This window comes from Microcebus murinus, chromosome 9 (genome assembly GCF_040939455.1).
Source record: "Microcebus murinus isolate Inina chromosome 9, M.murinus_Inina_mat1.0, whole genome shotgun sequence".
NCBI classification, from domain to species: Eukaryota; Metazoa; Chordata; class Mammalia; order Primates; family Cheirogaleidae; genus Microcebus; species Microcebus murinus.
The window spans coordinates 29505815-29517961 of NC_134112.1; the positions used below are offsets into that span (position 1 = coordinate 29505815).

General features: G+C 44.0%; 1 protein-coding gene across 4 annotated transcripts in view; it reads left to right on the forward strand.

The window, feature by feature from the left end:
* Nucleotides 1–2323: 2323 nt before the first annotated feature.
* Nucleotides 2324–12147, forward strand: part of CDCA7L (cell division cycle associated 7 like) — a 44976-nt gene continuing 35152 nt past the window's right edge. For 3 of the 4 annotated variants that reach the window (XM_012773289.3, XM_012773290.2, XM_012773291.2), the window contains exon 1: nt 2326–2678. In XM_012773289.3, coding sequence (XP_012628743.2) covers nt 2655–2678 — 24 coding nt within the window. In that variant the 5' untranslated portion in view covers nt 2326–2654. Of the gene's footprint in view, nt 2679–12147 lie in introns of all 4 variants that reach the window. The other variant, XM_076006378.1, reaches the window with a different exon arrangement.

The window sequence follows — 12147 nt, forward strand, 5'->3', positions numbered from 1 at the left end:
AATGTAATGTGCTTGAATCATCCCCAAACCATCCCTCCCAGCCCCATCCCCCAGTCTGTGGAAAAATCGTCTTCCATGATACTGGTCCCTGGTGCCAAAAAGGCTGGGGACCACTACCTTAGGTATTTCCTTAAACAGAATGCAACCAAAGCCTGACAACAAAACATACCACTATAGAATCAATTACTAAATATCATTCAAGTACACAGGCTTTACTAGGCAAAGGAAGAAAGTTTTGAAGTTGCCATCTGAAGACTTAGGGCTGGCTATGGCAAATTTCTAAAGCAGAAAGGCTAGATAGCTTTCAGGTTTCCAGGTACAGTAATAACTTGGCTAGGCTGCTTCAAGTGCTTTGCAAAATCTGACTTACTACAAATTTATACTGCCTTTCCAAAAAAGATTTGATGGAACCTAAAATGAAAAGAAATAAATGCAAACATTGATTCATGGGGAAACAATCTATTTTTTTAAAAAGAAGAGCTCTGATTAGCTACATTTTCATTCTGAGCTTCCTGGCAGCCAAAGAAAAAAAGTAATGAAAAATGAAAAGAATGTTGTATCTGGAGGCATAAGGAATGGTTTCCAGTTTGGCAATCTGTTGCTGTCACTTACTCACAGAGGTGGCGGGGGTCTTTCTCTTAATGTATCTTCTTAGATTCTGTTTCCTTATTTTAAAAGTGTGGACAGGCCAGGCATGGTGGCTCACGCCTGTAATCCTAGCTCTCTGGGAGGCCGAGGCGGGCGGATTACTCAAGGTCAGGAGTTCGAAACCAACCTGAGCAAGAGCGAGACCCCGTCTCTACTATAAATAGAAAAATTAATTGGCCAACTAATATATATATAGAAAAAATTAGCCGGGCATGGTGGCGCATGCCTGTAGTCCCAGCTACTCGGGAGGCTGAGGCAGGAGGATTGCTTGAGCCCAGGAGTTTGAGGTTGCTGTGAGCTAGGCTGATGCCATGGCACTCACTCTAGCCTGGGCAACAAAGTGAGACTCTGTCTCAAAAAAAAAAAAAAAAAAAAGTGTGGACAATAAGAATCTGAAAGAATGTCGAGAGGATTCAAGGAGATACTGTATGTGGAGGAAAATTAAAGCATCAAAAAAATGAAATTGGCTATAATAAAAAAATCATATTATCCAATGCAAATAAGACATTTTCTTAAATCAGACAATTTTTTTATTGGTCTGACTTCCACAGGGTGTAGAACACCGGCAGCATATCATACGTTTGCTGAACTAATGAAGGTGGGAAGGCGGATTGTTCCCAGATGTTTTCCCTTCAAGCTTGAGTAAATGTTTGGTCAATTTCACATACTTTTTCAACAAAGAAAATAGGGAAGTCAGATGCCAAGCAGCTGAGGGGGGTTGCAGAAGGTCCTATGCATAAAGGCTGCTCCATTATGAACTCACAACCACAGTTCTAAATAGGCTTTCAACACTGTCCAGCAACCTGCTCTGATTTCAGGACTTCATTTACCATCCTCTCCAATCACTACTTCAAGCCTCCCACAGTCTCCATCCACTTGATTCTTCACTCTTCATACATGAGCTACCAAGTCTTCCCTGACCTTTACTAAATTGTCTCCCTATTTTACACTATCAAAATACCACTTACATTTTTTTCCTCATGACATCTTTGTTCAAAATTTACATTTATTTGTATCATGATTATGTTTATCATTATTAAGTTAATACATCAAAATAAAATTATATAATTATCACACTTATTTCCATCCTTATTACATTTAATCACATCATTATGTTCGTAACTGGCTCCCAGACTGTAAACTACAACAGAGCAGCGGCCTGTTTTTTGTTCATCATTGTGTTCCCCAGGGCTAACCAAGTGCCCCATACATAGTAGGTGCTCACTCAATATTTGCTAAATTAATTAGCATTCCTGACTTCTAGAAACTCTCTGGTGGGGGGTGGAGGCTTAATTAATACGCAATGGTATAGTGTGCAATGGCCATCTAAAAATTTCAGAGGGGTTTGCAGGTCTCCACCCCGGCCTTCGTAAAGAAACCTAGGTTGCCTGTTTTGCAAAGTGAACCCTGTGGCAAATGTTTTGGGTGGCGGCAGAACCTGGCCTCTCTACAAAGACAAAACAAAACAGGCCCCGAAGCCGCCCTAAAATCTTTTCCTGGATCAGACACGCGTTGCAGCCAAGGCTTGCGCTCCAGGGCACGACCTGGAATAAACCCAGCGAGCATCCGGCGCGCGTACCGGGCGTGCCAGCTGGAGGCTGCGCTGGGACTGCCCCCTTCTCATTTCTCCCGCGCGAACCCCCGCCGGACGGCTCCACTCCCTGTCTCCAGTGCAGGGGGGAGCCCGGCGCCCCCGTACCGGCAGCCGCCTCATGCCGCGCCCCATTGCAGCCCGTTCTCTCGCGCCGCCTGCGGAGGGAAGGTCACTGCTCGTGAAATTGGGTCGGTGATCTGAGCCACGAGGCCCGGCGAGGCGGCGCCGAGTGGGCGGCGCGACTCGCTCCCCCTGTCCCGTGCGCGGAGTGCGCCCCTCCTGGGGCCCGCTGCAGCTGCGGGCGCGGTGCGCTGGCTGCGCGGCCGCGGGGCGTTCTCCGTGCGCTGGGCGGGTGGCGAGCGAGGTTCCTGTGGCCCCACGCTAGGAGGAGGCTGGAACTTCGTTAGGAAGAATGGAATTGGCGACTCGCTACCAGGTGAGGGTCCCGGACGCGCCCGCGGCTCGCCTTCCTTTTGCGCCCTGGCCCTCCTTTTGGCTTTGGGCTGGAAACGTGGCCCTTGGCCGCGGCGCTGTGGATAGGGCGTGCCCAGTCCCGCGGACGCCGGAGGGGGCGCGCCCTGCAGGTGTGCGCAGCGGGTCACGGTCGTGCCACCCCGACTAGAGTGGCCGGGCGCCCCCACACGCCTAAGGCCAGCCGGGCGCCCTGCTTCGTCCTGGGTGGCTGCCTGGGGGTGCAGGCGGGGCGGTAGCAGGGCGCAGCGCTGGAGAGACCTGGGGTGGGGGGCTTTTTTTGTGCGCCCCTTCTTTCTCCGGGAATGAAGTTTAAGAAAGATGTAGTTTTTCTAAAAAAACATAGTTGAGACCAGTTCAGCTTGGATAGTGGAGTTAGTTAAAAGCTATGGCTTTCGTGTTCTAGAACTTTTTTTTTTTTTACTTTTAACTTTTTCCTAATGTAAATATTCTGGAACTCTTTATAAGTATTTTCAAGGAATTTGTAACCAATGGGGCGGTGGGAGCGGCAACGTCATGAGGCCAAGTTAAAAAACAAGCTGCAAGATCCCAAATCATACACACAGCACGACCCCTCTTACGCATTATGGGCCTAACTAGGCTTTATAGCTCATTAACAAACACTTGAGAGTAAGTTTCCCAAACATTGCAATGAGTGGTGGGAATGTGACCGTGACTTCAGTTTTCTCTTACTTTTTCAAAGAGCTTTTCTCTCAATTTTTGTAATGGACGTACATTCTTATGTAGAGGTAAGCAATAAGAACATTTTTCAAAAAAAAACTAAAAATAAAACTTTTAAAAAGGGAAGGAAGCAGCCACGCTGCTGCTTGTGGGAGCTGCAGAGATGCTTTGTGAGAGGGTTGGGTTTTTTTTTTTTTCCTGCTTGCTTTTGTGAGGCTCTGGACTCACTGCTTCCCCCTTACCTTCGGCTGGTGTTTACTTTTCTCCACCTGGGTGCTGGGGCCGGGAGTGGAGGCGGGGCCCCTGGCCTTGGGAGACCCAAAACACTGGCCGCTGTCACCTGCCTGAGTCTGGCAGCAAATTAAACACCGAGCCACTCGTGGTCGCTCTGGCCATTTAGTAATTTCTGAAAGCTTTCTTAAACGTGGTCGTTCGGGAAAAATCTATTGTTGTGGATGTTTGTGAGGAGTATTTTAATAATTCCTCCAATGAAGGAAGATACTAAAAGCAAGGAAAACAAATAGTAAAGCAAGCCTAAGGACTGAGACAGGGCTAGCTTTTTTTTTTTCCTCCTAGTAGCCTTTTCCCACTTAACTCTGGCATTCTATATTTCTAGGAGTTTCTGCTTATCCAGGCCTTAAATAAACAAACCTGGAGAAGGAGATTTGAGCTCCTTGTGCATTTCATCAGAAAGTGTATCTTGATAATGTATCAACTCCTGAAACTTGTTCTGTTGGAGAGGTCTTTGCACTTCCACTACTGATAATCGTAGTTCATGTTGAGGACATTGAAAAGTGTCCCAGAATGCGTAGTTGGAAGTGAACATTTTACTGCCACGTAATGAGGCTAATTTTTGGTAGCCTTAAAATGTTAAACTATTTACCATGTGCAGGTAACCCACAAATTATATTCGACCCATTATGCACCAATTAGGGCAAATTACTGTATGTAAGATGATCAGGTTTTTCCCCCCTTTTCTAAAGACCTCCTAATTGGTAGTGCAAATTAAGGTGTGTGATGATTTTTGCAGTGAAAAATGTTCCTGTTTATAATTCAAATGTGAGTAGATTATAGTGCCTGCAGTGGAGAGTAGTTCTGTGGAGTGGGCAGGTGACTGCAGATAAGAGCACTTAATGAACATTTCAGGCACAGCAAGATGTTAAATTCCTGTGGTTCTACCCTTTCCCCCAGCCTTATGAATAAATCAGTGTGATGAACCACCGGAATCGGCATTACTACTTACTGAATACAGTTCAACTCAGTGTGCAGTGGGTTTTAATTTCACACGTGCAGTAAATATAATTTCCATCCCTTAGCACAGAGCTAGAAAGGTGTTTCAGCAAAGCAGCTTAGGCCTAACGTTAATGAGTAATAAGTGAACAAGGAAGAGACACTCGTTTATACTCTGAGCTATGAGTTTCTACTTTTGCACGGTCCCACCAGCATGTCAGATTCGATGTCCTTTGATAGTGATTGTGCCTCCCATGGGCTGTAGTCTTGTTGGGCTGACCCCTATGTGTTTTTATATTGAATGACAAACATCTACTAAAGGCAAGGGTGTGATCCCTTACCAAGAGCTTTTAACAGTGCAGTTGACCTTGCCTCAGCTTCCTAGCAGAGAGACTGGTTGGGACTGACTGCTAGTGTCCTTGTACTCTTTTCCAGGGGTGCAGGACCGACAGACTCTTTGAGAAGGAAATGATGCTAAGTGTTCTCATGAATATGCATGAGCATGCTGACGAAGGGGTAAAGGGGAATTCTTCTGGTGTTGACCTCATAGTTGCAAAGTGCTCCCATCTGATCCTGTGGCTTAAAACGTGTGCCCAGAGCTCCAGAAGCTGGTCTCAGAGAAGGGACGTTTGCGATTTTTTTTGGAAGGACAATGATTTTCCACTTTAATAGTCCTTTATGTAAAAGGCCACTCATTCACTCTTTCTGTGCACTGCCGGACCATCCATGGCAGAGTCGAATGCTCAATGATCAGAGGAAAACCTCAGCGATCACAGCACAATTCTGATCCAGGTACACGGGACAGAAAACCGTAAGACAGTGTGACTTTAAAACAATTTGTGAATGTAGAGTGAATTCGTGAAAAAGGTCAATAAAGCCATTCGAATAGAAAAGCCCAGGCATATTAATTTGAAACTGCTTTTGAAGGTTTTCCTTTTACTCATTAGCATGCTCTTGGAGTTACAGTTTAGAATTTTTGCCTCCAACACACAGTTTTGTTTTATACAAGACTTACAACTTTAGTCACCAAAGTGGAGTTTGATACAGGCTGCTTGAGGTTGGGACAGAGATAAGAAAATATTAGTGGAACCATTTTATTTTCTTTTTGTTTGTGAAAAGCAGTGGACCATTCAGGGGCGCGTTTGGCAAGTTTAGCAGAAGTTATCACTCAGAAAAGTGTCATCTTCCACAGTAGTAAATGCAAAGGAAATAAATATATTGTGGACTCTTACAGAATAAGGGGCCAGAGTTTTAATTCAAAGGAATCATTGATGCTTGCTGCCTGGTTTTTGCAATCATCTGAGGACAGAGGGATTGCTGACTGGGTTAGTCCATTCAGCAGATGTTCATTGAGCACTTACTACGTGCTAGTTATTCTTAGTTATGGTAGAAGAACAAGGACATGGGAAATACTCTTCTTCCCCACCCTCTACCAGAAGGCCACTCTTGAACTCCTGCCTCATTCTGCCTTAGCCAGAGCTTAGCTGGCTCCTGCTCTGTGTTGTGGGGACTTAGGCTGCCTGGGGGTGGGGGGAGGGAGACCTTAAGAGCCTTTTTTTTTCTCTCCCAAGGAATGTGAACTATCACTTTGAAAAGTCATGCTGTGTTAAGTACTTAAAAGTTGTCAGAGTTAATGCTCACTATAGTTTCGGGAAGCAGGTGGTATTATCTTCATTTTAAAGATAAAGGTTACATTGACTAATTTGCTCAGGGAAGCTTACAGGCAAGAAGCTCAGTTATGATTCTGTCCCCAAAACTTGGGACTTTGTCAAGTCACAAATCTTTCCCTAAAAGAATTGAGGATAGAAATCTTTGCCTAAATCATGGTGCTACGGAGATGATGAAGGACATGCTGAGTATAACATACTGTTTAAGTAGAAGGGCTGGAGTCTTAAGAGCAGCTGGTCTGGTTCTTTTTTAGGAATTTACCAGACTCTGCTTTATACTGTGTAAAAGTCAACTTGGGAATATCAATTAAGATCCGCAAAGCTTTTTCATTTTTATGTGAATTTTGTGCAGTACAGACACCTCTGCCTCCCCTGCTCTTCTCTGTACTTCCTTCTTGGGTAGTTTCCATCTAGTGTTTGCCTGTAGTACAGTCATCGTTTTTTGTAACCATTGTGTCATTGCTCGGGGGCACTGTCACTTTTGAGTACCTTAGAGGTCTTTACAATTTTCATTTGTAGTGACTGCGTAGTGTTTCACTGAGTAGATGTGTAGTTTATGTATTTTCTGATGAAAACAGTTTTTCTTTATTAAAGGAACTTTGTCATAAACGTCTCAGGGTGGTATACTATGTATCTTGTGGCTTGTGTCAGAGTCCAGACTTTTAATTACTGTTTATGATGTATTTCTTATAAACATGCCCAATTTTCAATAGATGGGAACCTGTGACACATTGTTTTCCTAGGGTATTTCCCCTTCTGTTGTGCTGTATTAACTGAGAGAAAGTAGTTTTTGCGGAGGTTAGAGTCAAGGCTAGTGATAACTGGATGAAACAATTACTGTTGTTTCCCTGAGCTCGGAGCATCTGGTAGAATGTTTTGGTTTGGGGGAAAGTGTAGAGTGGTCTTAGAGGTCTGTTCTTTACCACCATCGGGCTGCCTAGAAGACCAAGAAAACCCATTGAACGTGCCACACGTAGTGAAAGTGACTGCAGATTAGGGCTGTTCAGAATGGGTGGAAGTTGACTTGGAAGCAGGAACACCAGGTCCTGAGCTCCCCTCCTATGTGGAAATGTTCCCTTTTTGTTGGTTTTGTTTGTTTGTTTGAGACAGAGTCTTGTTCTGCTCTGTGGCCTGGGTTACAGTGCAGTGGCGTCAGCCTAGCTCACAGCAACCTCAAACTCCTGGGCTCAAGGGATCCCCCTGCCTCAGCCTCCCGAGGAGCTGGGACTACAGGCGTGCATCATCGCACCTCCTCTACCACGTCTGGCTTTTTTCTGTCTTCTGTGGAGATGGAGTCTTGCTCTTGCTCAGGCTAACGAGTCCCTTTGTGAAAAGAGTTGCCTTCTTTTGTCTTGCTTATTTCAACTATAAATAGTCTCCTAGACAGCATTCCTGAAAGTATATTTTCACTGGAGGTTGGATGTCTAAAGGTTGAAGAGAAGGTTCACCCATTATAAAGTGGTTTCTAAAAGCAAAAGAAAAGTATTTGTTGATCTGGATGCTGGTTACAAAGGGTTGGGTACACTCTGGCAAACTTCAGCAAACTGTGTATTTAAGATACATGCGTTTTTCTGTTTGTATGGTGCACTTCAGTAGAGCAAAATAGCATGTGAAATGCCTAAAAGCATGAGTCTTGGAGCCTGTGCTTCCTGCCAGCCCAGGCTGCCAGGTATGTGGGAAGCCGATTCCCTGGTGTCTGTGCCCTGCCAGTTGTACCAGTTTCCTAAGACTGAGCATGGTCCACAAATCCCTTCCCACAAACCCCTTTGCTGTCCACAAACCTTGCATAAGAGTAGCACAGTTGTTTGGGCAGGCCCCCCCCCCAATCTTTAACCCTCTGATCCAGGAGGGGCCTGTATATTTGGAGGGCATCTTGCACTTGTGAGCAAACTCTGGAGTCCTGGGTCTTTTGGCATAAACCCTGAGACACCCCCTCTGCTGCCTCCTGACAGGTGTCCGCCTCTGTTACGAGGGTGTGGCATATAGTGTTAAATATTTGTTGAATTAAAAATGAAGTGGTGGTTTAGGGCTGTCTGTGGGTCTTGAGTGGAAGTGTGAGTTATCATGGGCAGGAATGTCCTGTCACAGAGCTGCTCAAATTTTTTCTGTTGAACTAAATGTGGAAGCCAGTTGGGGCCTGCCTGAGGGGCCTGGAGCGGGTAGAAGATTTCTCATAAATCTCCAGTTTTATCTTTCAAAGTCATGCCTGTTTTGCATTCTATCCCATGATACATTTTTGTTTTAATACAAAAAATGAAAGTAAAAACGACTCTGGGGGCAGGGATTTCCCTTCCCTGTCCCACCCATGATCCTAAGAGCCCTCTGGCAGTCACTGAGCTCCCAGGTTGAAGAAGTGTGGAATTGTCAAGTGTAAAATTTAGAAATCATATCTACAATAAATCCTGAAACAGAAAGGACATTTCCCTCCCATTCCTTCACACCTGCCCTACAATATAATTTAAAGCTCCGTGACTGTGAAGGGCAGTTAAATGAGGGGGGAGGGTGGAATCAAACCTTAGTTGATATTGAAATCCCTAAGAACATTTTAAATGCAAAATTTCTAGTGTTTTGTTTTTGTTTTCCATTAGCTTTGGTTTAAAAAGGAAAGTTAGAGAAAAAGTATATTTGACATCATTGTTCATTCTTAACTGTCTTTCTTTGTTTTTCCCCCCTTGAGTGGTGCTCCCTCTAGCCTTTCCCACACATTCTCGTGACCTCTTACCCTAGGGCTCCCTTTACCTGACTTCAAAAAAAAAAAAAAAAATAGAGATCCAGAGATGGTCTTGTTTTCCCACGTGGCTAGCTTCGAAAAGTCACTGAAAAGAGCATCCGGGTGGCCTCATGACCTTCGTGGTACTAAGTGGTTGTAATTAGCACCGAGAAAGGATGTACTCCTAGTGAGTGTGAGTGTGTCATTCACTGTGGCACAATGCCAAGAGCCAAGTGGTGTCAGCAGCCTGCGTGGCCGGCGTCCCAGAGGTTGTTGGGGCTCATTTTCCATGGTCGGCTGTCAGTGCTCTCGGCGGGCAGAGGCGTGTCAAGAGGGTCCCTGTACAAAGGCTTCCAGGGCTGGGCTGTGGGATGCAGAAGATGCTTCCTCTGCACCCCCCATGGGTGTGGAGATCTGTTTGGTGCTTGTCTGGAGTGTGAGCCCTGGGACACTTGCCTCCTCCGAAAGACAGGCGCCTCCAGATTCGTGCTGCTTCGGCCTGGGCACCTACGGAGGTCCTTCTCCAGGGCCACTCCATCCTGCAGCAGTGTTGCTGTGACTGGTGTCACTGCTCCTAGAAGTCGCCCTCACCACCACTCCCTGCAGCTGGGTCAGGTCCTCCCTGGGACTTCTGGAGCACCTGGACTGACTTGCCTGTTCACACTTAGTCACAGCACATCGGAATCGTTTTAAGTATTCTCTCTCCCACCCTATCACCTGTGACTTACTTTACTTTTCAGATCTCTTATCGTATTAGCATGGTGCCCTGCATAGATTAGATTAGGTGTTTAATGAAACGGTGCCCGTATTAGGTGCTTAATTAATATTTCTTGAATGGATGAAAGGACATAGTAGTACTAGTATTATACTCTTTTAATAACTAACATTTATACAGTATCTTCAATTTTACAGAACACTTTCCAGGTGTATTTTGGGAGTCATCAGAGCTCTGGACTAGCATTCCGATTCTTTTCCTTCCAGGGTAAATGGGAGAGTTGCACTTTTCCTGGCTCCTTGGAGCCAGCAAGGCGACTTGACTCGCTTCGGCCAATGAAATACGAGCAGAAATATTAGGTTTCACTTGTAGATGGAATTATTTATATGCCAGCATGTTATTTGCCATATCTCATTCCCTCTGCCGCTGTACCTGCCAGCATTTCAAATAGTAGTAGCTTTGTCGGCTTGGGTCCTGGTGTGAGGCCAGTGCGGAATAGACTCTGGCTGGCCTATGATGAACATGTAACGTGAACAAGACAGAAGCCTTTTTTGTTGATGTTTTAAGCCATTAATTGCGATTTGGGCTTGTTTGCTACTGCTTTATAACCTGTCACACATACCCTGACAGATAGACCAAGGCTCTCTTAGTTCAGTGACGGATTCGCTCTGTGGTTGTCACGTGGGTGAACTGAGGTCATGGTAGTAGTAGTGTTGATAGAAATACGTGGGTTTCTCTTTGATTGTCAGAGTAATGGGGGTGAGGGGAATGCTTCTGTTAAGTGGTTTAGAGTTCAGGGATAAGTATCTTATGGCAGACAGGAGAGTCCCACAGGAAAAGCAATTGTTCTGTCCAAAATGCCAATAGCAAGACTTGTCCAATTTGATAATCAGTGTTTAGAGTCTAGAGAAATCTCAACATGGGCTTCACATTTCTTATCTGCTGAGCTCCTTGGAAGAGGAAGTTATTGCAGCACTTCCCATGTGGTTTGGTTCACTTCACTCCTAGGATCTCTGCCAGAATTCCAGTTCATTGGCTACTCATCTGCTACATAGCTCTTCTGAACCCCATACGAGTACATGTCTGAAATTTCTCTCCACTTCTGTTTTCTCTTTTAAAAATAACATCAGTTAATTTGGGGGGAGGTTTTTATTGTGGTAAAATATACATAATAAAATTTACTATTATTTTAAGTATACAATTCCATATAGTCCCATTGTTATGCAACCATCAATGCTATCTCCCCAGCTTTTTCATCATTCTAAGCTGAAACTCTGTACCCACTAAAGAAAAACTCCCCAATACCTCTTCTCCCAGCCCCTGGTTGCCTCTGTTTTTGTTTCTGTCCCTGAGAATTTGACTATTCTAGTTATCTCATTTAAGTAGAATCATATACTTATTTGTCGTTTTGTGACTGGCTCATTTCACTTAACATAATGTGTTTAGGGTTCATCCATGTTGCAGCATGTGTTAGAATTTCATTTCTTTTTAAGGCCGAATAATACTTTTATATGTACATTTAACATTTTTTTCCTCATACATTCATTCATTAGTGAACATTTTGGTTGTTTCCACCTTTTGGCTATTGTGAGTGATGCATGGTATACAATGAACAAACATTGGAATACAAATATCTGTTTGGGTCACTGCTTTTGTTGTTTTGGGTACATACCTAAAAGTGGAAGTAATGGGTCATATGGTAATTCTAAATTTAATTTTTTTAGAAATTACCATACTGTTTGGCATAGTGGCTGTGCCATTTTACATTGACACCAGCAGTGCACAAAAGATTCCAGTATTTTCACATGCTTGCCAACACTAGTTCTTTTCTTTCTTTCTTTCTTTCTTTTTTTTATAATGGCTGTTCTAATGGGTGTGAAGTGGTATCTCATTGTGATTTTGGTTAATGTTTCCCTAATGATTAGTGATGTTTATCATTTTTTTTCTCGTGCTCATTGGCCATCTGTGTATCTTTCTTGGAGAAGTGTTCACTCATGTCTTTTGCCCACTTCTTAATTGGCTTTTTGTAGTTATTGAGTTGTGGGAGTTATTTATATATTTTGGATATTAATCTTTTATCAGATACATGATCTGCATATATTTTCTCCCATTGTGTAGGTTGGCTTTTCATGGTCTTGGTAGTGTCCTTTGTGCGAAAGGTTTTAATTTTGTTGAAGTCTAGTTTATTTTTTCTTGTGTTGCCATATCCAAGAAGTTATTGCTAAATCCAGTGTCATGAAGCTTTCCCCTATGTTTTCTTCTAAGAATTTTATAGTTTTAGCTCTTATATGTAGGTCTTTGAGTTAATTTTTGTAGATGGTTTAAGGTAAGGGTTCACCCTCATTCTTTTGCATGTGGATATAACCAGTTTTCCAGCACAATTTGTTGAAAAGACTGTTCTTTGCCGTTGAATTGTCCTGGCGGCGCGCTT